The 27887-nt window shown below is 43.9% G+C and overlaps 1 protein-coding gene across 2 annotated transcripts in view; it reads left to right on the top strand.

Annotated features, from left to right (window-relative positions):
• Window positions 1-27887, top strand: part of PKHD1 (PKHD1 ciliary IPT domain containing fibrocystin/polyductin) — a 975887-nt gene that overhangs the window by 227487 nt on the left and 720513 nt on the right. For both annotated transcript variants that reach the window (XM_077489019.1, XM_077489018.1), the window contains one exon: window positions 7572-7788. In XM_077489019.1, the coding sequence (XP_077345145.1) occupies window positions 7572-7788 (217 nt within the window). The remainder of the gene's footprint in view (window positions 1-7571; window positions 7789-27887) is intronic.

The raw sequence follows: 27887 nt of genomic DNA, 5'->3' as shown, positions 1-27887 counted from the left end.
TCTACCATTTAATATGGTCCTGCCCTGATATCCAGGCCTTCTGGCTACAGGTGGTACGTTTTCTACACGACCAAATGGGCTCCCCCCTTCTGATGGACCCTAAGGTTTGTTTGTTGGGCCTGGAGCTGGGCGCCCCGGAGGCACCCTCCGATGCGACTTTTACCCAGGAAACGTTGTTCAGTGCGAGGAAACTAATTGCCAGGTTGTGGATGCGGCCCGAGACTCTGACATTCGGGGCTTGGGTAGCTGAGGTTAACTCTAACTTACCGTTGAAAAAAGTTATTTACACACATAGGGGGGGTGCCCTGGCAAATTTAATAAGATTTGGGATCGCTGGCTTAATGACCCGGATACTTGTGGGAGTTGAGTTCACGGCTGGGTTGAGACTCCCCTTGGGGAGATATACAAATGATAAGATCTCATGTGCTGTCATGTTCCACCTCCTGCTATTTAATTCACTGAATTTTGCAACTCCAATATTGACGCATGTATATCTGACTTTGTTGTACCACTGACTGTAGTTCATTTCTTCCCTGTAAACTGTACCATATCCCAATAAACTTGCTCTTTTTTCAAAAAAATAAAAAAAAATAAAAACAACATGAAAACATGGATCTATCCTGCCTTGTATCAACGGTTCAGGCTGGTGGTGGTGTAATGGTGTGGGGGATATTTTCTTGGCACACTTTGGGCCCCTTAGTACCAATTGAGCATTGTTTAAATGCCACGGCCTACCTGAGTATTGTTGCTGACCATGCCCATCCCTTTATGACTACAGTGTACCCATCTTCTGATGGCTACTTCCAGCAGGATAATACACCATGTCACCTCTCACCACTGGTTTCTTGAATATGACAATGAGGTCACTGTACTCCAATGGCCTCCACAGTCACCAGATCTCAATCCAATAGAGCACCTTTGGGATGTAGTGGAATGGGAGATTGGCATCATGGATGTGCAGCCGAGAAATCTGCAGCAACTGTGTGATGCTATTATATCAATATGGACCAAAATCTCTGAGGAATGTTTCCAACACCTTGTTGAATCTATGCCACAAAGAATTAGGGCAGTTCTGAAGGCAAAAGGGGCCCAATGTCGTACTAGCAAGGTGTACCTAATAAAGTGTCCGGTGAGTGTTTATAGTCATTTCCTATGGGTCCTCAATAAACCCCCACACACCAAAAATGAAGGCCCCTTGAGCCCATAGGAAAAGGGAGCCTTGACTGCTGAGAGCAGTGCTGGGACAAGGTCATCTAGAGCTCAGGGCAAACATGCCAAATTGCACCCCCACTCATTCTCCATATGCTCCCAGCACATACCCCCCCCCCCCAACAAAAAAAATAATAATAATCCCCCTCCAAGAAAAAATCCCCCTTCCCCAATCCCAGCCAGCGGCATAGTCGAGCTGCCCCATTGATTTCAGTGGGCAGGAGCGTTGTATACACCGTTCCTTCACTGCTCCAAAAATGCTGCTAGCAGGACTTTTTTTATCGTCCTGCCAGTGTACCGCTCCAGTGTGAAAGCCCTCGGAGCTTTCACATTGGAGAGACAGCAGCGGCTATTTCAGGGTGCTTTGCAGGCGCTATTTTTAGCGCTGTATCGCTTGCAAAGCGCCCCAGTGTGAAAGGGGTCTTAGATAGAATGCCAGTGCCTGCACCCAATCCACTGGATGGGTCGGCCTCGGGGGGCTGACATCACGGGCTCCCTGAACAGGTAAGTGTCCTTATTAAAAGTCAGCAGCTACAGGGTTTGTAGCTGCTGACTTCTAAAAAAAAAAAAAAATTGCGGGTGGAACACCGCTTTAAATGTTCCTTTAACTGCCTCAATTTTATTGGGATTTTTTGTGATAGACCAACACAAAGTGGCACATAATTGTGAAGTGGAAGGAAAATGATAAATGGTTTTCAAATTTTTTTCCAAAAAGTATCTGAATAGCGTGGCCTGCATTTGTATTCAGCCACCTTTACTCTGATACCCCTAACTAAAATCTAGTGGAACCAATTGCCTTCAGAAGTCACCTAATTAGTAAATAGAGTCTACCTGTGTGTAATTTAATCTCAGTATCAATACAGCTATTCTGTGAAGCCCCCATAGGTTTGTTAGAGAACCTTAGGGAACAAACAGCATTATGAAGGCCAATTAACACACCAGACAGGTCAGGGATAAAGCTGTGGAGAAGTTTAAAGCGGGGGGTTAGAAAAAACTAATGCCAAACTATCCCAAGCTTTGAATATCTCACGGCACACTGTTCAATCCATCATCTGAAAATGGAAAGAGTATGGCACAACTGCAACCTACCATGACATGGCTGTCCGCCTAAACTGACAGGCTGGGCAAAGAGACTGTTAATCAGAGGCCAATGGTAACCTTGGAGGAGCTGCAAAGATCCACAGCTCAGGTGGGAGAATCTGTCCACAGGATAACAATTAGTCGTGCACTCCACAAATCTGGCCTTTATGGAAGAGTGTCAAAGAAGAAAATCATGTTGAAAGAAAGCCATAAGAAGTCCCATTTAAAGTTTTCCATGTGGGGGACACAGCAAACATGTGGAAGAAGGAACTCTGGTCAGAAGAGACCAAAATGAAACTTTTTGGCCTAAAAGTAAAACGCTGTGTGGCGAAATACTAACACTGCACTTTACCCTGAACACACCATCCCCACCGTGAAACATGATGGTGGCAGCATCATGTTGTGGGGACGCTTTTCTTCAGCAGGGACAGGGAAGCTGGTCAGAGTTGATGGGAAGATGGATGGAGCCAACTACAGGGCAATCTTAGACCCCATCATACACTATTGGATTTTCTGCAGATTTTTGTCTTCAGATTTACCAAAACCATGTAGTGCAAGGGCCTGCCTGATTGCATACACATTGAAATTCTTGAGCCCCATACAGTTTTTCCTTCAGCTTTACCAAAACCATATAATATGAGATCAAACCTTAGGACTCTCAATTTGTATGCAATCAGGCAGGCCCTTGCACTACATGGTTTTGGTAAATCTGAAGTGTGTATGGGGCTTTAAGGTTTGACCTCATATTGTATGGTTTTGGTAAATCTGAAGACAAAAATTTGCAGAAAATCTAATAGTGTGTATGGGGTCTTAGAATGGCCCAGTCAAAGTCCAGGCCTAAATCCAACTGAGAATCTGTAGCAAGACTTGAAAAATTGCTGTTCACAGACACTCTCCATCCAATCTCACAGAGCTTGAGCTAATTTGTAAAGAAGAAATGGGCAAAAATGTCACTCTCTAGATGTGCAAAGCTGGTAGAGACATCCCCAAAAAGACTTGCAGCCGTAAGTGCAGTGAAAGGTGGTTCTACAAAGTATTAACTGGGTGGGGGGTTGGGGGGCTGATTACAAATGCACGCCACACTTCACATAATTATTTGTAATAAATGTTGAAAACCATTTATTATTTTCCTTACATTTCACATTTATGTGTGTCTTTGTGTTGGTCTATCACATAAAATCCCAATAAAGTACATTTTAGTTTTTGATTGTAACATGACAAAATGTATACATTTCAAGGGGTATGAATACTTTTTCAAGGCAGTGTATTTGCAGGGGTTACCTGAGACCAGAAAGTTTCCCATGTTAAAAAAAAAAAATTGAGAAAGGCTGCCTTATATGTTGTGGCTGCATTCATTTTCTTTTTCAACTTTTTTTGACATTTATTTTTTCTTGGTGGTCCTACCAAAAACGCATTTCCTGTTCTAGGTAGACAACTCTCAATCGCCATACTGTATCTATAGAGAAGCAGCGTTTTCACCATAGGTCAGGGCTACAAACACCTCCCCTCTCCTATTCTGTATAACATAGTGGTAGTGGTGGTGGTGTGGGAGCATGCGGTCTTCAGAGATTGATAAGAACAGTGGTCTCCAAACTGTGGCCCCAGGTCCAGATGCAGCCCATTTCTTGCTTTTATCCGACCCTTGGGCCAATTTTCCTTCCACTGATAAGAGACATTATGACACTAACAATGGGGAAATATTCCTCCTACCGACATCAACAATGGGAAACTATTTCTCCAATTGATGCCAACAATGTTTCACTATTCCTCCAACTGACATCAATAATGGGGCACTATTAAACCCACTAACACCGATGATGGGGCACTATTCCTCTCCCTAATACCAAAGATGCATTGTTTCTTCCCACTGACGCCAGGCCAATTTCTACTCCCAATGGCCACAGTTGGGCCCCCTTACCGTCTGGAGGACAGCAAACTGTCCCTTTCTTTAGAAAGTTTGGAGACCCCTGGCTAAGAACAATGTAACTGATAAGAATGTTATGCTCTATATTTCTCGTATTGCCAGGCCGATGCTATTAATATTGCATGTAGAGTAAATGCAGAATTGAAGGGATACTATTAAGATAGAAGCAGCCCCCTTTTGCAAGTTCTTCCTTTGTGAACCTATCAAACCATGTCTTTATGGAACTGGCTTCCTACAGAGGGGCACAGTCATACTGTAACTGGAACAGAAAAGGGCCTTCCCCAAACTGTAGTCTTTAGGTTAGAAGAATGAAAGTGTCTAAAATATATTTGTATGTGTAGCACCCTGGAATTTAGGCAGAGTTGCTCCTCACAAATTTACTTGCTAGGAATACTTATCCTGGTTAATTGTTAGAGATCTATTGATTTCTCCCTAAGTTTTGCACTTTTTTTTTTTACCACTAGGTGGCCAGGTGCTTGGTGGTACTAGATATGAGAAGGGCAACTCAAGGTCAGGTTATGGGTATATGGGGAATCTCAGCCAATGGGCAGGGTTTTTTTTGAATCCCTTGGCCTGCTGAGAGAGCCAATATATTCGGGTGGTGATCTCTGTCTGGTTGAACTTGTGTTGTATTGCCTGGGCTGCTAGGCCAGAGATGGGGCTTATCTCGGGGCACATCTGGCTGCTAGGCTGTCTGAGGACCTATCCAGAAGCAAGAGAGCAGCATAAGATTGGGACTGCGGCTTGCAGTCCAACCTGTCATGGTCAGAGGTAGAGAGGAAGCTGTTGCCAGTAAGGGCCTATCCGCCTTATTACCAGGGGCCACAGTGAGTAACTGAAGCAAGTACCGGAGCAGCATTGTCACCAGATGGGGACGGTGAAGAATCGGGAAGCGTCCGTGGGAATCAAGCCAGGGACCCAGCCAGCGGAGGTGACACTTGTAGAGCAGCCTTGTGTGCCAAGCCAGGGACCGAGCAGACCAGTGTGGGTGAAGTTTGAGATGTATCTTTATGCCAAGCAGAGGCATAGCTTGAAGCTTGTGGGCCCCGATGCAAAAGTTGACCTGGGCCCCCCCCCCCCCACACTACTTCCAACGCCCGTGCAGATACATCCACCGCACACCAAGATACTCAAAGTGGCTTAAGATTTTGGAGTTCTCAGAGTTCCTCTTTACATCAGAGGACAGGGATTACCGCTAGAGAATCAGAGGATGGGACCCCTGACAGGTCACTTGGCAGAGCTCCTTTCCCATCCCAGCACTGTATACAGCTCCCCTTTACACTACAGAGGGCTGAAATCCCAGTCTGTCAGTCTTCACAGGGTGTATCTGGCTTTTATGTTGCCCTTCTGACCTCTGAAATTCTCTGGTCAGAACGACAGTGTAGTTGCGGTAGGCAGATACACCTTGTGCAAATCGTGGCTGACAGGCTGTGTTGTAAAGAAATGTGATTTCAGCCCCGCGGAGGAGGAACAGTATAGAATACTGTAATGGGAAAGGAGCTCAGCAGCTGGGCATAGCATGCAGGGTGGAGGGGATGGTCAGAGGGCTTGGGGGAGGGCAATTTAGATCTGGGAGGGCAAAGCCAGATTACACAAAATCTGGAGCTTGCAGCCCTTCAGGAGCCCCCCGAGGAAGTGTTAAGGGATTTGTTTAGCAATTTCTGAAGGTTTCTCTGTCAGTGTTGGGGGAAGGTCAACTCCCGAGAGTGAGTGTCTTTTCCACAGTTGTCAGGGAAGTGGGGTAAGTAGACATCCCTGGGTGGGGGGGGGGGGGTACAGATAATCCCAGCTGGTGACTAGGAGACACTGAGCAGTCTCATACCTCCCCAGTGTCATCGGTCCCATCGTGGCTACAGGACGGCACTCTCCTCCTCTTGCCTCGCTGAGCTTAGTCACCATTCCATGTTGCCAGCACACAGCACAGACACTTCCCCATCCTGGGCTGTTCTCACTTTGTGCTCCTCTCCATTCAGGAAATGGCTCACAGCTTCTCCCCAACCAATGGGAACAGAGGGGTGTGGATTGTGGAAGGCAAAGTAGAAGCCCAGTACTGGAGCGTGGCTGTGGGGCCCTAGGGCAGATCGGAGCTGGATTTTGTGGAGGGTATGATAATATGACAGGGAGCCTGCAGAGGCCCCCTGGAGCTAGGGTCGGGGTTGCGATTGTGACCCCTGCAAACCCTTCTGCTATGCCCATGGTGCCAAGCTAGAAACCCAGCAGAGAAGCATGGGTGACACTTGAGGAAGATACCGTTTAAGATTGGAGGAGCTCAAGGGATTCAGTGGCAGTGAATCAGCGGGTCTAGTGAGAGACAGGAAGCTCAGTTGGCCGAATAACTACAAGGAGTGATCATAGGGAAAGAGAAACTGTTACGTTTGTGTTAAGAACTGTTGCCATAGGAGACAGCATTCCCTGCATGGCTGTCCTCCTATTGAAGTCTGGGAGTCTGACAATTAACCTTGAAACTACCTAAGTTTGTCCTGGCCCTAACCCTCTCTCCCCAAAAAAGATTGTTAAAGGAAATAAACTTTCTTTTGCATTTAAGAAGTGCCTGGCACCCAATAACTCTAATAATTCTGCACCCACCATGCCTTACAACCCACCTCATATAGAAAGATGTCAGCTATCCCTGGCCCTGGAGGTCCTCATTAGAGGCCTGGGACCTTGCTACATATGCTTTAGCATTAACAGTACTCTTCACTGAAAACACCTGAACTCAATCATCTGGAGGTGTGCTCACATACTTTTAGCCATAAGTAGGCATAATGATCAGGTGTCAACACATTTTGGCTATGTAGTGCATTTGGCTCTTCTCGGCCAGGTGGATTATTTTTCTGACCCGGTGCATGGTCGTTGTTGGTATATGCTCAGTGAAGCTTTCTTGTAAAAGGTCATTCTTATCTGCCTGCCCATGTTAACTCATGTTATCTACACCAGGAGAAACAGTTGACTTCAATGGCTGGCTTTGCCTGAACATTACATGCAAAACACTGATCAAGCGCTGCTGTATATCCTGTTCAGTTCAATACAGTATTTCTTACCTGTCACCCGGTGGGCGCTTGGCTGGCATCAAACATGCTTGCCAAGTATTCCCTTTGAAATATACAATATATGCATGAGAACTAAAATTAATACATCTGTAGTGATATGGTTAAAATAAATTATGTCCAATAAATATTTATCCTGTTACAAAGAGTTCCATTCTTCCTTTAGCACGTGTTATTTTTATTAGCTTTTATATTTGCTTGTAGCAGCATTGCCAAATAAATATATAAAGAAAGGTTTGTATACTGGGGTTTGGGAATGGTACGTATTCAAGGTGACCATGTTGGTAAGAGATCTATTTTATTTTTCGTAGGTTCATGGAGCTTCTTGTGTGACATGACACTAGAGTCCGGGGCACGGTGCCCTGAGAATCTAAACACCGCCATTCAGTGTGATGTCACCGTACAAGTGGGAACCATCCGTGTGACAGAATCCCTGGCTTACCTCCATGTGTGCCACAGGGCGTGTGATGCTTTCTCTCTTCCAAATAGCACTGCCAATATAGTCAACATCACAGGACTTTTTATCAGGTATGAGATCTTATAAATGGCACTACACGAATGGTCTGTTTTAACCCTTTTGTAACCAGATGTCCTTAAAAACTAGATGCCCAGGCCAAAAAGTAGTATTAGTAAACTTGATTAAAACTCTACGGCTAAATTGAATAACCTTTATAAGCATTTCATAGGGCACATTGTTTTAATACATACCTACATACCCTGCTGTGTTTTGTATTACAGGCTGACAACTGGATACAGTATCTCACAAAAGTGAGTACGCCCCTCACATTTTTGGAAATATTTTATAACTCAACACACAGCCATTAATGTCTAAACTACTGGCAACAAAAGTGAGTACACCCCTAAGTGAAAATGTCCAAATAGGGCCCAATTAGCCCTTTTCCCTCCCTGGTGTCATGCGACTCGTTAATGTTACAAGGGCTCAGGTGTGAATGGGGAACAGGTGTGTTAAATTTGGTGTTATCATTCTCACTCTCTCATACTGGTCACTGAAAGTTTAACATGGCACCTCGTGGTAAAGAACTCTCTGGGGATCTGAAAAAAAAGAATTATTGCTCTACATAAAGATGGCCTAGGCTATAAGATGATTGCCAAGACCCTGAAACTGAGCTGCAGCACGGTGGCCAAGACCATACAGTGAAGCAGAGCATGATCCCCTCCCTTCGGAGACTGGGCGGGGTTCCAACATAATGACCCCAAGTACACCTCCAAGATGACCACTGCCTTGCTAAAGAAGCTGAGAGTAAAGGTGATGGACTGGCCAAGCATGTCTCCAGACCTAAACCCCATTGAGCATCTGTCAGGCATCCTCAAACGAAAGGTGGAGGAGCGCAAGGTCTCTAACATCCACCAGCTCCGTGATGTCGTCACGCTTGACACCCTCTGAACAAAATACGTTCATCTTGGTCTCATCAGGCCACAGGACATGGTTCCATTAAGCCTTGTCCTTAGTCTGCTTGTGTTCAGCAAACTTTATGGGCTTTCTTGTGCATCATCTTTAGAAGAGGCTTCCTTCTGGGATCACAGCCATGCAGACCAATTTGATGCAGTGTGCTGTGTGTGGTATGAGCACTGGTAGGCTGACCCCCCGCCCCTAAACCTCTGCACCAATGCTGGCAGCACTCCTACATCTATTTTCCAAAGACAACCTCTGGATATGACGCTGAGCATGTGCACTCAACTTCTTTGATTGACTATGGCGAGTGGAGCCTGTCCTGTTAAACCGCTGTATAGCCTTGGCCACCATGCTGCAGCTCAGTTTTAGGGTCTTGGCAATCTTCTTATGGCCTATCCATCTTTATGTAGAGCAATAATTCTTTTTTTTTTAGATCCTCAGAGAGTTCTTTGCCATGAAGTGACATGTTGAACTTCCAGTGATCAGTATGAGGAAGTGAGAGCGATAACACCATATTTAACAGACCTGCCCCACCCATTCACACCTGAGACCTTGTAACACTAACAAATCACATGACACCGGGGAGGAAAAATGGCGAATTGGGCCCTATTTGGACATTTTCACCTGGTGCTGTACTCACTTTTGTTACCAGCAGTGTAGACATTAATGGCTGTGTGTTGGGTTATTTTGAGGGGACAGCACATTTACACTGTTATACAAGCTGTACACTCACTACTTTACATTGTAATTTCTTCAGTGTTGTCACATATAAAGGTATAATAAAATATTTACACAGATGTGAGGGGTGTACTCACTTTTGTCAGATACTCTATGTTGTCTCAGCCAATCAGCAGGAGTTTTCTTTGGCCGCTGAGCATGCTGGGATAGTCTATTTATTTGGAAGGAGTCAGGTGATCAGGGTTCTTTCCACCCAGCCTGGGTGGATGTGTGTGGAGCAGCAGCAGAGGTGTAGGCCTGAAGCCTGAGGCCTGACCACATGTACAGAGGCTCAGCCTGAAAGGAGCCTGATTGTTGCCAGGAAACATAGGAGAAGAAGTTGCCAGAGGGTCAACCACTCTTGTTGCTGGAAGCAGGTGTCAAAGGGATGGAGTTCTGAAGGAGTATCTGAGTAGACGCTTCACTAGCCGGGGATGGTGAAGTAAGTGGAAAAGCTTCAGTAGAGACTTTTCAGAAGTACAATGGGTATCTGTAAGTAGAGCTTGAAGATAAGTACAGTGGCTAGCTGTGAGTCAAGCAGGTAGCATGGGTGAAGCTTGAAGAATACAGCAGGTAGCTGTGAGTGAAGCTTGAGAAGACCATCAGGTAGCTGGGAGCTAAGCTTGAGGATCTACAGTGGGATACTGTAGGTGAAGTTGTTGCCATAGGAGACAGCAGTTGCTAAAAGGTACATTGCATGCATTCAACTTAAAGGCCCATTTTATGTATTGCTGTCTGCCTAGTTCTATTTTTGGTCGGTGGGGTCTGCCAAGTTGCTATTGCATTAGCCTAAGGGTTTACTGTGCCATAGCCCTCTCTCCCCTGTTCCTGTTAAGAGAAATACATTTTAAAAGTGACTGGCGCCCATCTTTCCATCTTGCACTACACCCACCATGCCTAGTAACCTGCACCCTGAGGAGGAATGTCAGCTCTCCCTGACTCTGGGGGTCACCACTAGGCCTCTGGAGGTTGGAGATACAGCGAAATTTAAAATAAATTTTTTCCTACTTTGGAAATTTGAAGTGGACACGGGGCACTAAGATCAAGTGTAGTATCTGTTCTTATCAGTTTCCGAAGGAGGCGCTGTGTTACTCCCGAGTGTGGGGAGGACACATGCAAATCCAATGGTGTCATTGGACCTGGAAGGGCGGTTCAGCAGTGCCAGTGTCTGGGCATCCATGCTGGTGTCAGCTGGGTCGAGTCTGAGTCTGGTGCTCCTGATGGGGATGGGTGCTGCATGTGGTCTGACCCAGAGGGTCGGGTCCCTGGCCTTCTGGCCTAGATTGTGGTAGCTCTAGCTCCAGTCAGTTTTGTTGGGAGAGAACACCAGCTCCTCTCTTGCTTGAGGGGGAGGAGCGGTTAGTATGTCCCAAATGTAATTAGGTAGGAGTGATGGGAGCGACGGTGGGGCCTGATGGCAAAGGGCTCTCACCAAGCTTCCAGAACTTCAGGCCTTCCTGGCTGGGATGGGGGTTGCTGTGGTCTGGGTTGTTGGTCAGGGTTGTACGAAAAGACTATGGTGAATGTGCCCCTGAAGTGGCAGTTCAGGGGTGCCGTACAATCACTGTGAGTGAGGGTCACATTGATTTAAGGCACCATGGTCACTTCACCATACACACTTTTTTACACCTGCCTCTAGAGCTGAGCCTTTTGGCTAGGACCAGGAGAAATATTTATTCCTGGCTGGAGGGCCTGGCCATTGAATTGCACAATGGTCACTCTTTCACTCTCCCACTTCCTTCTCCCCACTTTCCTATTTATTTTACCCGTGTTGTCACTTTTTTGTATTTTTTTTTGCAAATGTGTTACACGTTTGTCACTGTGAGTAGGGTATGGGTCCTTGGACTTACCCTGAAAGTCTTGGCAGGGGGGTGGACATGGCCTTTTGGCTTAGTTTGCCTTCTCTCATGGTGTCTCCCTTCGGGGGAGCCCCACCGAGTACTTGGGTGGGTCTGTTTCGGCAGACCCTCCAGAGAAAGGGGTCCGTCTGTTTCGGCCAGATGGACCAGATGGACCAAATGAAGTACCTTTGTCCCCGTCTGGAGCCTAATGCCCCGGGGGATTAGGGTAAGGTCCTTCCCTAGTGGAGGACCAGTGTAACACCCGTTGCACGTTTTGTGTCACTCTTTTTGTGTGTGCACTTTTTTTGACAATGGGTGGAGTTTTTGGGTGTGTTTCACAAAAAAAAAAAAAAACGGGGGAAGAAAAGTTACATGTATCTCGAGGTTGAAGTATAATTCAAGCCAAAACTTTTTTTTTGTTTTGGATAGGATATGAGATTTCCTTGACTTCCTATCCCATAGGCCCAACATGAAGGGAAATTTATAGACAGCTATCACCACAACAAGCATCCTTTTCCAGTGGCAACTTACTTTTAAGGCTTAATGTACATGGGACGTTTCATAACCTCTCCTGAACGATTTAATTTAAAAAACGTCCATTTAGCCGCGTTTAGCTACATTTAGCCATGTTTGCATTTTTTTAAAATGTTTGAAAATTAAAAACACCAGTAAACTAAATGTGAGGTGCCACATTTACAGGCTGTTTTAAATGCCTCTGAACATCCGTTCTGAACGCATTTTTTTGCTTTCCAAAAAATGCGCCTAAACTCAACTGCCTAGAAACAACAATAAACGACCCTATGTACATGTACTGTTAAGATCACATAGAGGAGAGTTCAGGGGCAGCTGAAAAAAATGCCCAACTGCTCCTAAACGTCCATTTACCAGCAGCAGTGTACATGAAGCCTAATGCCGTGTACACACGATCAAACTATCCGGCAGAAAAGTCCGCCCGTGTGTGAGCTCCGGTGGACTTTTTTTACCCAAAAGTCCGGCGGACTTAGAAAGTAGTTTTGACTCAAAATCTGTCCGCCGGTCTCACAGTCCGGCGGACAATACGGCCGTGTGTGTGCTAGTCTGCCATACTTTTGAAATGAATGGACTTTTCCGCGCACGGAGAAAAGTCAGTTCATTTTGAGCGCGCCTCCAGGTAGCCGGGACTAGCGAAGGAAGTCAATGTCGCCGCCTTCGGAAGTTCGCCAGACTAAGTCCGCCGGATAGTCTGATCGTGTGTACGTGGCATAACTCCCATGAAAATTGTCTCTGGTGAATCTCCCCAGCAGAGACACAGACAACAATACAAACATGATAGAATTGCAGAGCTGCTAAGCTCTCCCTACTCCATCAGAAAAAAAAACTGTTGGATTTAGACAGTCTCAACCAATTGTCTATTTATCAGGCCCCTCTACCCAGAAATCACAGCAATTTAAACAGCTTGACTTAGCTGCTCAATTCCTGCTGAAGTGAATAGCCATTGTGGAAAATAAAACTTTGCAGAAGTGTGGAGTTTGGCCTTCGTTCTTGTGGGACTTGTGATAGGATAGAGTGGAGACTTCACAAACTCTAAGGTGACCTACACCCTCTGAGGTTGGTGAAGAGTTGAGAGGCCTTCAATGGTGAATTTGTATTAAAGCAATGTTTTACTGCAGGATTAATGACCCCAGGAATAAAAAGACAAAGTATCTCAGGGATTGAAGAGCAGATGTTTGACTCATTGGCATCTAGTTTCTGATTTTTAAAGTTGACCATGCACATTATAATCTGAACAATCTATGCAAAGTATTTTTTAGACCAACAACTATGTAGTATGTAGGCTCACCTGAAGCCTAGTACACACGATGTGATTATCAGACAAATGATCATCCGTGCCTCAATATCGAAAACAAAGAGGTTACTAAAGTATGAAAATTCTTGTACAACAGAATAAAAATTTGGAAGCAATGTATTGTATATGTGTAGTATTTTTGGATGAAAACTGTACTGATTAAACTAAAGTTGTATGACCTGGTATCATACGAAAAAAAGTTTTTGTGTTTTCATGTTTTTCCCTGCGGATACGTTTGGATGAAATCCGCGCAATGGTCAGGTCATCATACGATCTCTTTAAAAGTGGTATTTTTTGTATAATTTTGTGATCGTTTGTACGGGGGCTTAAACAATCTGTTCAATTTACACCCAACCAGGTAAACTATCATAGTACATAGTTGCTGTTAAAGTAGATTTTGCAATCAAGATTTAATCTCTGTCTCTGCAAGCCAACTGTGCAATACCAACTGAGCTAGTAAAGGACAGACTGCAGCTCACATACATTAGGAAGGTTCATCTCCAGTGATAGTGACAGTATTTATGTAGTCCAAGGTTACCATATGGTACACTGTTCCATTTGTATTCTTTTTTGCTTTTTTCATTTTTTTTGCTATCTGTGTGTTATTCGGGAGACCTCCCTTCAGTTCTTTTCCTGTAGACACAACAGGAAGTGAGAGGAAAATCCAAAGTGAAATCTCTTTTTAGACAGCGCTTTCCAGAACAAACATCTCCATTGAAAGTATTTAGCTATGTAGTCAAAGTTTACCATATGGTCCACTGTTCCATTTGCATTCTTTCTTGCATTTTGCAATTTTTACTATTTGTGTGCTATTGCGGAGACCTCCCTTAAGTTCTTTTCCTGTAGGCACGACAGGAAGTGAGAGGAAAAGCTCTCCAAAAAGCTCTTCTTAAGCCTTGTACACACGGCCGGAGAACCGTCGGAATGCGTCTTATCGGACCGTGTCGTCGGATAATCCAACTGTGTGTGGTATGCATCGGACTGATTCCGTCCGAATCTCCGTCGGACCCAATTTTCCAATATGTTGGAAATATTTTCCGACCAACTGGTTTGATCGGACATACTCCGATCATGTGTAGAGAATTTTGATCGGACCAAGTGCCACGCATGCTCAGATCAAATTCCTACATCAAAGCTACTGGCTACTAGTCCCATCGTAACGAAATTACGTCATCACGTTATGAATGATCGGATTTTTCGTCAACTTAGTCCGACCGTGTGTATGCAACAGTTTCGGGCAAGATCCGACGGGCAAAATCCGACAGACAAAATCCGACGGATTTGGTTGGCAGAATGTCCGACCGTGTGTACAGGGGCTTAGACAGCACTTACCAGAACAAACATCCCCATTGGAAGATGTTTCCTCTATTCTTGTTCTGGTTACAACTCAGAATTTAGAATTTCACTGACTTTCATTCCCAATAATAATGGTCACCAGGACAAATATAGAGGAAGAGAATGAATCTCCTCAACAGGGTCACAGACAGCAATGTGAAGCTGGCTAGGGGTCTAACTCCTCAGTACTCTATGCAAAACTAAAAATAAAAGCTTTTACTATGTTAAGATTGTCCTATTCAGATGTCATCCCAGATGATGCCTGTTGAAGCGAAACGCGTCTGGAAGTCTAGCTGATTCCGCTGTTACTGCCTTACAAGCGCTGTTTTTGTGAGTGTAACCTTTATAGTTTTGGATTAAGTTTCATTCATTTCATATGGAATTACGCTATGTGCCCTCCTTTTCCTTTACATATCTAATGATCAGGCTGTCTGCCCTATATATTGTCCTATCTGCTGATATCCACTGGTCTGAACACCCCCTGGAGATTGAGCCTTTGCTATGAGCCTGAACCATCTCTGGTACCTCACAAAAGCCTGATTGACCCTTTAGGTGTACACCTAATTTGAGTTCAATTGTTCCAGTAAGCGACTGGTGACTTTGGTGGTGGATCTTTTTGGTTTTATCACTATTAGGACCTACATTGGTTCCCATATTTTCACTTATGGACATTTATTTATTTTTGTACATTTTATTCAAAAGAATTGTACTCATATTTTAGTGCTGCACTTTACATGCCAACTGACCTGTCATCTAATCACATAGGGTATGTTTCAAATCTTGCTGGAGGACACTTTCCCCCATGGCCATATACTGTCCATGCATGAAAGGGAACCTGTCAGTACTAGAATCCCTTTAGGACCCAGCACAACTCACCTGACACAGCCTGTGTCTGGGAAACAACAGTGATTGGCCTGCTCACGTTTAAATCACCTGTATCAGCATTCAGTCAGCGCTCGTGTTAGAGTTCACTCGTGTTTGATCCAGCTGATATTTGCTCTGTGACTTTCGTGTTTGACCCGGCTTGTTTGACCCTCCGTACTTGCTTCTGATTCTGTACCGTTTGGATTCTGATCTACCTGTGTATGACCCAGCTTGCCTAGACTACGCTTTGCCTGATTCTACTAGTACCCTCATCTGCAGCAGTGAACCACAAGGTCCAGCAATCATCTATCCTCATCTACAGCAGTGAACTACAAGGTCCAGCAATCATCTATCCTCACCTACAGCAGTGAACTACAAGGTCCAGCAATCATCTACCTTCGTCTGCAGCGGTGTACTACTAGTCCCAGCTGACCTGCTCTGCTTAGACCAGCTCATGGTATGTGCTTTGAACTCTTTGTATAATCAGCACACCTGAACTGTTACTTGTTATCTGCACCTAGCTGACAGAACCCTAAAACCCCTCCCCGTCTGCTGAGGCAGAATTTGCTTGAAAACAAGATTTATTTTTTTCTTAATTAGAAGATTTTTTTTTTCGTATTTAGGGTAGTTTAATTTGTTTGATTTCGTGTTCTTTGTGTTTTAATCTTTTGTGTGTGTTGGATTGTTTTGCACTGTATTTTTTTACATTTTTCACTGTGAAATATTAATATATTATTGTATATAATAATAAAATAACATAATGTTTTAATGAAGCTAATAAGGGTCCAAGTTTTGGCACAAGGACAAGTCCAAGATGGTAAAGGAGCTTGAGCCATTTAAAGGCCATTACCCCATTTAAAATCCCCATAATGTAACCTTTCCCATTGACTCCAATGCATTTCATAAAATCACTGAAATTTTGGAAAATGAGAACCACCCCCTCCCACCCACATGGCTCAACACTTTTAATACTAAACTCAGGTTTTCTGTTTCATGTTTGGTCTGGAGCCAATTCTGAAAGGCAGTTACAGTAATAATTACTGCAAGATACTGGAAGCAATTAATTAAAGGCTGAAAGTGAAGAAACACATTGCCGTTTTTTCCATTTTATTGTGCAGACTGTCAGGCAGGGAAGGGGTTACAACTGAGCCATTAACTGGTACAACTCTAATTAAATGCCTGCTAAGTCTAATTAGCAACTTCCGAGAGTTAATTAAAATCAATTAACCCTTTCAATTTGAGCGATGAAGAGATGAATAAAAACATATTGCAGCAGCACAAGACGTAATTAACAAGCGTGCATATCTGTTAAAAGGGCAACAAAATCCGAAAATTGAAACTTTTGAGCAAAATTAAAGCACACCTGTAGTTTAGTAATAAGCATAACGCTGGGAATGGGGAAGTAATGGAAAATCTCCCTTGTAGCTTAGCCCATAGGTCACATACTTTTTTTTAACTGGGTTGTAACCTCTGCATTTAGAGCAGGGATGTCCAACCTATAGACCTTCATGGGTCACATTGGAAGAAGAGGAATTGTCTTAGGCCATACATAAAATCCACTAACGATAAGGATAGCCGATGAGCGGAAAAAGTCCCAGAGATGATCACAAGTTAACGATCACTGACAGTGGCGGCCCGTCCATTAGGGGCGCATGGCACCACCCCCCCTATCCATGCGTCCGGCCCCCTCATCTACATGAAGGGCGCCCAAAGCATGGATCCCAATGTCCTTTGTTTTTTTTTTTCGAAGCACGTGTTAAAAGGGCTCTAATAGGCTTCAAAAAAGGGTGGGCTCGGGGCGCAGAGCCCACCCAGTTTTGTGACAATAGCCAATGACCGCGTTGGGGGTGCCGCTGGCCGGGGGTGTTGTTTGCAGCCCCCCCCCAAAAAAAAAAAAAACACCAGCCGCCACTGACCACTGATATAGATAATGTACCTATCTGAGTAATAAAACATCACTTTTTTGTAATATTTTTTAATATAAAAATAATAGAAGTCAACATAAAACTAGTGCCATATTGGACACTGTTTTTGATAAATGAATGCATCAATATCTGGTTGGATGGATGTAGTAATAATTCTCAATGAATTCTCAAGGTGTTCATCTAATTTTGCACTTTGTGTGCTTCATCCTTGAAAATAGTTGCTCACAAATAAAGGTCCCTCTGAAAACTGATGACATAAATAAGGTATGATTGTGAAGAGTGGGACATTTTAATTTGGAATGATAAAACTTATAAAAGACCAATAGAGACACTGTCATATTTTTCTTCATCCGCATGTGTTTACAAGAATTTCCAAAAACAGTAACATTTTTAACCATGTCAGCTCTGGAAAATTTTACCTCTTTCATGACAAGGCCATTTTTTACTAATTAGCACTGTCCTGCTTTAACTATTTATTGCACGGTTATGCAATGCTGTACCCAAATTAAATTTATATCATTTTTTCACACAAATAGAGCTTTCTTTTGGTGGTATTTGATCACCACTGGGTTTTTAATTGGTTGAGATATAAACAAAAAATACCACATATTTAAAAACAATATTTATTTTTACTTTCTGCTATAAAACATATTTTCAGGTCACCTGAGACCAGGTGACAGATGCACTCCGTAGGAGTCGGAAGTGCGCCGCCAGGTAGTGGACCTTAGGACTGACTGCTGCGCATTGTACCCAGGTAGATTCAGGACACAGGTCTACAGGATCACTAACACAGATCCCAATGGGAGTTGGAGCATAGATTCCCCAGGACGCGGAGTCTAAGAGCCAGCGGGTGTTCGCCGGAGCCTCCAGTGGTGAGAATGCAGACTGGCTCCAGGTCGCGACCCCCTAGGGTTTCACAGCTCACGCTCACAGTAGACTACAGGAGAAGGAAGCAGCAGGCTGGAACGACAAGGATAGTAAGGGGATACAGCAGAGGTCAGGGCAACTAGTAGACAGGAACAACAGAGTACACGACAAAGGTTCAGGGTCACAGGCAGACAGGGATGGTTGGAGACATGCAAAAGGTCAAGGTCGCAAGCAGATAGCAATCGTAGGGAACATGCCAATGTCGGTAACAGAGACAAACATAGAGCACATGGCAAGCAGGAAACAGGAAGCCAAACACACAATGATACACAATGGTTGATCAGCACCACTGGCTTGCAGTACACAGGTTAATATAGGGTTCCCTGATAGGGCCTGGGGTGGAGCCATGCATAGAGGAGAGGTTATAAAAACCACCAGGTGGAAGTGGCTGGCCTCTTAGTCAGAACACATGAGGGGAGGTAAGCAAACTGGACTTTCTTTTTATTCTATACTACTAATGGCGGTGATCAGCGACTTATAACGAGACTGCAATAGTGCGGTGGGAAATCTGACACAAACTGATGCTGGGGGGGGGACTGACTAACTGCCACTGACATCATCAAAGACATTAATGCAGTAATAATATTATACACTGTCACTGTACTAATGGCACTGGCTGGGAAGGGTTTAACATCTAGGGCATGGGTGCTCAACCTTTGGTCCTCCAGCTGTTGTGAAACTAGAAGTCCCATCATGCCTCTGCCTTTGAGAGTCATGCTTCTAACTGTCAGTGGCTTGCAATGCCTCATGTGACTTGTAGATCTGCAACAGCTGGAGGACCACAGGTTGAGCACCCATGATCTATAGCAATGATGGCGAACCTTGGCACCCCAGATGTTTTGGAACTATATTTCCCATGATGCTCATGCACTCTGCAGTGTAGTTGAGCATCATGGGAAATGTAGTTCCACAACATCTGGAGTGCCAAGGTTCGCCATCACTGATCTAGAGTGATCAAGGAGTTAAATGTGTAATGTGTGTAAAGTGTTCTGCTTTTACTAATAGATCTCTACATTTCAGGGATGAGAAACAGAGAGATCATTCTCTCTGCACAGAGCTCTGGCGTGTGATGTACACAGCCGATTAGCCAAATCATTGGCTGTTACTTGCTGAGGGGTGTGCATGCACGCACCCTAAACCCAGAAGTAGGCAGTGACATACAGGTACCCATCTGCAGTACATTGTGAGCAGGTAGGAAGTGGTTAAGTAAGCGTTAAGTTTGTGTTGGGCTGCATTCATAGTCAATTTGGGCTGTAGGTTGGACACTCCTGATTTAGGGTATATGGATACCCCTCCAAATTCTTGAGCACAGATGTCTTCAGTGAAGGATTCTATTAATGAATTAATGCTACATGGCACAAATACAATTTAGACAGTTGTGCACTTTCCAACAGTTTGGCGAAGGCCTTTTTCTGCTCTAGCATGACTGTTCACATAGCTGTACACAATGCCTTTTCCATTAAGTAATGGTGTGATAAATTTGGCGTTGAGGAACTGAAATGGTCTGCACCTTTAGTGTGAATTATAATACTAATTGTGAGCCAGGTCTTCTCATCAAACATCAGTGCCTGACCCCAAAATGCTCTTTTAGTTAAACTGGGCACCAATTTCCAAAGACCATCTTCAGAATCTGGTGGAAAGGCTTACCCAATTATTGCTATAATTGATGCCAGCTCCATATTTAAACCTATGGTTTCGGAAAGGGAAATGATAGGTGTGCACAAATGTTTTTCCATATGGGGTATACCATAGGGATGTCACCTCCATTAATGTAGAGAGTGTATAAGTTTATTTTTGGGCCTCAAAACATTGAAAGGCTTACAATGACCTCTTCTGTAATTTCATTAATGTGGGCCTTTTATTAGCTAGCTGGATAATGTTGGGTGTTGGATATGTCGTATGTATTATTTAGAATAGGATAGGGTGTAGAGAACATATTCCTCCCTAAAGGTGCAAAGACACATCAGTATCCCAGCAAAGCTCAATGAAGACCTCCGCTATGGGGAGGCAGTAAGGAAACGTTGATGGGTGAGCATGTGTTTTCTGTCCATGTGCACCTTATTTTAAAAAAAACAAAAAAAAACAACAATTAATTAGAGAAGTTGCCATTTTTGTTTTGCTTTCTGGATAAAGGTGCCTAAATGCCAGGACAATGTACAGTAACTCCAGCATGCATGTGCTGCAGTTACACAATCAGTGGCTGTCAAGTGGCCAAAGAGAGAAGACCCAGACCTGGAAAAAGAGCAGGACAAGATGTCAATGGCAATGGACAAAGCAACACGTAGGAGGGCAAAGTATGGTATGCATACTTGCAAATCAGGCAAAAAAAAAGCTCTGAGAACCCATAGAAGTTAGTTGAACTTACAGGTTAGGTTCAGGATAATGGAAGCTAAGTTGCCATGCATTTTCAGTTCTATTCTTTTTTATTTTAAGCTATTTTAGCTGTCTTTTTGGCATGGATTTCCTTAGTGCAATACTTTTGCACCCAAATACCGCTTGATGGGTCTCATGTTCTGTCTCAAATGCCGTTTGTTAGCCCTTGTTTTGCCTCAAATCCCCAAGATTGCTATGAGCTGTTGTTGCTTACATGTTCCTCTTTGCCTTCCTGAAAAAGTGCAGAGTCAGGATGACCGAAGAGGAAAACCCTTAGTGGTTCAGGGAAATACTTCTAGAGAAAAGACACGGGCTTCTTGTGCCATGTAACAGCATTCTGAATTTCAGCATAACAAGCAGCTGCTCTTTTCTGCAGCACCCAGGATATTTATCTCTATGTTCAGACATAACATCTGCCAACCGCCAATGGGGAGATCTCACACTAAATGAAAAGACGCAACACTCAGAACTGACAGTTATTCATATAAAAACCTGCTGGATATTACAGCATCATCTATATGTTCAGGATATTCTAAATAAAAAATGAAAAATGGATGATATTGCTCAACCACCTGACTCTGAGTAAAGGGGTGCATTTAAAAAAACATTATAATTTGCTTATTAAGGGCAATATTGCATATCTCCTGATACCCCCTTTCAACCCTCCCGGCATAGCATATGCATCCATCCACACTCCCTTGCTGCCTTTCCACTGCAGTCAACCCTGGATGTTGAAACGTGTTAGAACATCCCTTGGTTGGTGACATCACTACACCACCAACATGCCAATATTTGAATCTGGAGATTGGGTTCTCAGGCCCAAGCACTGGCACATGGTGTAGTTCATGAGCTTCCACATACCTAGAGGTCCCTCTCTGTTAGAGGCACCAAGTAAGGGCTCAGTCTAAGTAGGGAGGTTGCAATATAATGTGGATTGGTGATTACCGTATGTCTTTCTGGGGAAGGGGTAGCCATCAGACAACACTGTCCCTTTGCCCTTAAGACCCCTTTCACACTGGGGAATTTTTCAGGCGCTTTAGCATTAAAAAAAGCGCCTGTAAAGCGTTTGAAAGAAGCCTCATCTGCAATCCCAATGTGAAAGCCCGAGTACTTTCACACTGAGATCCCTTTCACACTGGGGCATTTTTCAGGCACTTTAGCTCTAAAAAAAGCGCCTGTAAAGCACCCGAAAGAAGCCGCAACTGCAATCCCAATGTAAAAGCCCGAGTGCTTTCACACAAAGGCGCTGGCAGGGCGTCAACAAAAAGTCCTGCAAGCAGCTTCTTTGCACCGCTTTTGGAGAGGTGAATACACCGCTCCTAAAGCGCCCCTTCCCATTAAAATTAATGGGAAGCGCCTGCAAAACGCCCGAAAAGTGCCTGCAAAACAATTTTGGCAGCAGCGCTTTGTGGGCGATTTTAACCCTTTATTTGGCCACTAGCAGGGCTTAAAAGCACCCCAATAGTGCTCGAAAAACGCTGGTAAAGCGCTGCTAGTTTAAACAGCGCTATATGCGCTTTTTTTGGGCGCTGACATTGTGAAAGGGCTCTTAAAGCACTAGGGTTTTCACATTGGGATTGCAGATGAGGCTTCTTTCAAGCGCTTTACATGTGCTTTTTTTAACGCTAAAGCGCCTGAAAAACGCCTGAAAAACGCCCCAGTGTGAAAGGGGACTAATGGGTAAAGTGATGATGTCTCTTAAAAGAAAAGCTGTTATGAAAGAAAGATGTAGTTCCAAATGCTGACTAGTTAAACAGTCACTGAAATGATCGGGGCTCAGGTAAGTAAAAGGGGGGGGGGTCTGGGGGGCAGCTGCAGTACGAAAGGTTTTTTACCTTAATACATAGAATCCATTAAGGTGAAAAACCTTTAATTTCTTGGCCCATAGTCCAAAAAAACTATAATTCTCCCACTCTACAAGACTCTGGTCTGGCCATACTTAGAGTATGCCGTATAGTTCTGGGCTCCGGTCCTCAAGAAAGATATGCTGGAACTGGAGAGAGTGCAAAGAAGGGCAACAAAGCTAATAAAGGGACTGGGGGATCCTAGTTATAAGGAAAGATTACAAGAACTGAACTTATTCTCTCTAGAGAAGAGACGCTTGAGAGGGGATATGATTTCAATGTACAAATACCGTACTGGTGACCCTACAATAGAGATAAAACTTTTCCGTGATAGGGCATGTACAAAAGACTCGCGACCATTCACTAAAATTAGAAGAAAAACATTTCTTTACTGTGAGAACGGTACGGATGTGGAATTCTCTTCCACAAGCAGTGGTTTCAGTAGGGAGCATTGATAATTTCAAAAAATGATTAGCTAGGCACCTAAATATTCACAACATATAGGGATATACAATGTAATATTGACATAAAAGCGCACACACATAGGTTGCACTGGATGGACTTGTGTCTTTTTTTCAAACTTAACAATTATGTAACTATGTAACTATATCTAAGAAAGTCAGAGGAAATGTCTTCAAATTAAGGGAATCCATTGGTGCCTCCCAGGCCAACAGAAGTTATGTCCCCATTGGAACAGTTCCCCTCTATTACTTTTCTGGGAACAACCCAAAATTTAGAATTTTCTCTAATGCCGCGTACACACGACCGGACTTTTCGAGGGACTAGGTCCGACAGACTTTCGACGGAGTTCTGATGGAGTTCTGACAGAGTTCTGACGGACTTTCCGAATGAACGGACTTGGCCACACACAATCACACCAAAGTCCGACGGATTCGAACGTGATGACGTACGACCGGACTAGAATAAGGAAGTTCATAGCTTGTAGCCAATAGCTGCCCTAGCGTCGGTTTTTGTCCGTCGGACTAGCATACACACGAGCGGATTTCTCAGTAGGAACTGGGTCCGGCGGAGTTCCGGCGGAAAAATTTGAAACATGTTCCATTTATAAAGTCTGTCGGATTTTTGAAAATCAAAAGTCCGCTGCAGCCCACACACGATCGAATGGTCTGCCAGAATTGTTCCGTCGGACCTTTGATGTTGAAAAGTCCGGTCGTGTGTACGCGGCATTACTTTCACTTTCAATAATGGTAAGCTGGACAAATATAGAGGGTGAATCTCCCGTAACTGGGACACAAACAGCAATAAAACCTAATAGGTGTTGTAAACCCTCTCCACTCCAAAAAACATTTGCCTTCCGTCATACTTTAATGTAATGTATCTCTTACTGAAACTAAATGCAACTACATTCTTTTGTAAAGATATATCTTTCAGAAGATATATTTTGGTTTGAGGGTTTTAAGTATGTTTTCATGTAAAAAAGTGTATTTTGACGCACGTGCAAAAAATTAAAAAATCAGTAAGTGGAATTAAACCCTAATGCCCCGTACACACGAGAGGGATTAAGTCTGACAGACCTCCAAAGGAGTTCCGCCGGAGTTCCGCCGGAGTTCCGACGGAGTTCTGGCGGACTTTTCGACCGAACGGACTTGACCACACACCATCACACCAAACTCCGACGGAGTCGAACGTGATGACGTACGACTGGATTCGACGTAGGAAGTTCCTAGACAGTAGCCAATAGCTGCCCTAGCGTCGGTTTTAGTCCGTCGGAGTAGCACACACACGAGCGGATTTTTCAAAGGGGACCGGGTCCGGCGGAGTTCCGTCGGGAAAATTTAAAGCATGCTTCATTTCTAAAGTCCGTCAGACTTTAGCTTCGCTAAAGTCCGTTGCAGCCCACACACGATCGGATAGTCCGCCGGACTCAGTCCGTCGGAGTTTGGATGTCGAAAAGTCCGCTCGTGTGTACGGGGCATTACACTAATGCCCTGTACACACGATAGGATTTTTTTCCAAAGGATGTTGGCTCAAACTTGTCTTGTATACACACGGTCACAGAAATGTTATCAGAAATTTCGAACGCCAAGGACGCGGTGACGTACAACACGTACGATGATCTGAGAAAAATTAAGTTCAATAGCCAGTGCGGTTCTTCTGCTTGATTCCGAGCATGCGTGGATTTTTGTGCGTTGGAATTGTGTACACACTCTCAGAAATTCCGACAACAAGTTTTGTTGTCGGAAAATTTGAGAACCTGCTCTCAAATATTTGTTGGCGGAAATTCCGACAACAAATGTTCTATGGAGTATATACACGGTCAGACTTTCCGACAACAAGGTCACATCCAAGATCTGTTGTCGGAAAATCCTATTGTGTGTACAGGGCATAACTTTTCTTAAAAAAAATTCCTTCCCTCTCCTACCTATCATGCCTACCCTGTGTAAAAAAAGATCTGTATACATACCTTTATTTAGCTCCCCTCTGTCATGGAGCACCTCAACAGTGGCTATAAATTCCGGGAACGGTGGAGTCACCCACAGGCTCCCGTGGCCCATTTGTTGGTGGTGCTCCTTCTTCTTCTCCCCTCACTCACTGACACAAGGGAGCCGGAGCTGCAGAATTAGCTGGAGCTGCATAACTATTTTTTAGTCCGCTATGGTTTAGTCATGTGGACTAGACCATAGCGGACTAAAAAATAGTAAGTGTACGGGATAGGCAGGATATGTAGGAGGAGGGATGAATTAACTTTTTTTATGAACAGTTAATGATAGTCTTTAAATCTACTTTAAAGTTTAAGGCATTGTAAGGAATTAAATGTTATGGGGGGAAAGTTAAGACTTAAGGTATTGTAGGGTTTATGATAATGGTTAAGTGCCTAAATATAGGAAGGTTGAGTGGTAGAATGTGTTTTAATGTAGGGTATAGTAAGCACCAATCCAGGATGGATAAAATAAAAGCAGGGATATCCTTGAACTGCTGCCCTCAGGTGCAGTTTCCTCTTCAGTAAGAACAACAGCGAGCAGCACAGTGGTGACATTACCAAATCTCAATCCAGATCTCATAGAGCTAGCAATCAAAAACAGCAGTGCCTTCATGCACATGTATAGCTATTACGCTAGAAATAAGGAGTGCCAGGGTATATGTGACAGCCCAATGGCAGCAATCCTTATGGTATCTCTTTCTCCTACCCAAAGACTGACCCAACTATTGATTCTACATAAAGTTTACCACACAGCTCAGAAATTGCATCGATGATACCATAGAGAACCGCCCCAACTGTCCCAGTCGTGTTGGTCCTGCAGACCTTATTCATATGATGTGGAGATGCTGTAAGTTGTTCCACTACTGGCAAACTGTGATAGATATTATTAACAGTACATTTCATGTTGTGATATCACTAATTGCAGAGACTACTTTATTCGCTAAGACAAATGCAGTCTTTAAAACCAAACTCATCAGCATTTGATAACAACCGTTTGAAGGTAGGTAACTAGACTCCCACACTAATAATATTTAGTCTGTCTCAATACATGTATGAATGCACACAGGTATATGCAAGGGTGAACAGATGAATGCACATCTACTATTTTTTCATGTGGTAGTCGACAAGTTTGTGTTTGTTAGGTGGTCTTTCTGTAATAATTTGTTGTACGCATTTACGCAACAGAAGCTTAAAACCCAACTCCAGACAACTAAAAGGTTATAGTTATCTCAATTGTGTTGCACTCCCAAAATACAAAAAGTGCATGTGCATAACAATAAATCAATTAATATTAAATAAATACCCCAAATTCATTAAAAATTCATAAGGATGCAAAAAGTTTAAAAGTTCTGGAAATTCATACTTAATTATAAGTCCCCAATAAAGTGCTAAATGCAAAGTCCATAGCCAAAGGAAATTGTGTACAGATGCAGCAGCCCGAATACTGTAGTCCCGTAAACAGACTCTTCACCACTTGCGGACACCAACAGTCACAAACTGCTTACCAGATTCTCAGACCTCAAAGCAGAGGAGGTCTGACTGCGCTTTTAGGGAGAAAACCCTAAACGGATGGATCAATGATGGCTTCCTAGCATGCCAGATAATGCACACTGCTTATCTCGCCAGCAACAGCAATCCAACATATGCCAAGCCAGCTAGAGATTATATCTCATATTCCAATTCCAGCATAGTCTGCTAATTTTTTTTTAATCGTGTCAGCTGTGGCTTGGTCTACTTTACATTTAAACTTTTGGGCATCATAACGAATCTGTGAAATTTCACAGGGACCAACAACCAGGAGCAACTAAAATGAGAGCCTCTTCATTTATGAATCAGATTAAAGTACATGTGTGAAAAATATGATGTCAGCTGTCTCTCCTTCCATTGTACAGAGACAGGGCACATCTTATTTTTCATGCATGTACTGGAGATCGAGCAGGAGAGGGGGCTTCTCTTGCACCTTTTGTCCAGCACCACTGGTAGAGAATGCAGGAGGTGTGAGCAGGGCCATCTTTAATATTGATTGGACCCCGGGCAAACGTTTTCTTGCCCCCCCCCCCATACAGTTTTGCTCTCCACCTGCTCTGAGACATACAATAAATAGCAGCTAGACTTAAATTCCGTTTACAGTATCAGATCAGGCAGCGATTGTGATTGGTTGCCAGAGCTTACAGTGTATCATTATCGCTCACTGACTGGTTGCTAGAGGTTACATTGTATCATTACCGCTCACTGGCTGGTTTCTAGAGGTTTACAGCACACATTACGGCTCACTGATTAGTTGCTAGATGTTATAGCACTTTATTTCTGCTTGTTGATAGCTTGCTAGAGATTACTGTACAGTAATACTGCTCACTGATTGGTTGCTAGTGGTTACAGCACATCATCTCCTCGCTGCAGGGGGGCATGTTATATGACTGCCGCCTTTATTTACATATTTATGCTGCCAGATGCAGCTATTTACATATGCCAGTCATTTACATGTAAACACAGGGTCTGCAGGTGAGTCATTTGTACAAAACAATAGGGCAGAGCCGGGCAGCATTTGTAGCAGCACTTCACACTGAGATATTGGGACACAGTACGGGACTAAAACTTCAAGGGACAAGGGAATTTAAACTGGGATAGTTGGCAGGTATGAGGCAGCTGCTTTGGGCCCCACAACAATGACAGGGCCCAGGGCAGCTGCCCCTTTTGCCCTGCCTTAAAAACGGCCCTGGGTGTGAGGACATATACTAGCACAAGTGCAGGTGTAAGGGCAGCGCCAGCTGGTGTTTGCAGGCAGGAAGCGGGAAATGGAGCATGGTGACACTTGATCAGCAGACAGTCAGGATACAAGCTAGGATGGTTATACTGCCAGGCAGCGAAGTGTAGCAGCACAAGGCAGGAGCAGAGTCAGCGTAAAAGCCAAGGTTACAGCAGGCAGGCAGAAATGCAGAGACAGGTAAGGGGCAAGCTGGGTCACAGATTAAACATACCAGATTAAAATTTACTGACACGACTCCCAAAATTGACTGGCACAGCCACGTTTTTACTGCCAGTTCTGAAACGTTACAAAATCACAGTTTTAAGTGCAATATGCAGTTAGCAATGTAATTTAATGTAGATATTAAGGCAAA

Source organism: Lithobates pipiens, unplaced genomic scaffold (assembly GCF_037356315.1).
Source record: "Lithobates pipiens isolate NorthernLeopardFrog02 unplaced genomic scaffold, aLitPip1_a1.2 Scaffold_18, whole genome shotgun sequence".
Lineage (NCBI taxonomy): Eukaryota > Metazoa > Chordata > Amphibia > Anura > Ranidae > Lithobates > Lithobates pipiens.
This window is presented reverse-complemented; position numbering and strand designations above follow the sequence as displayed.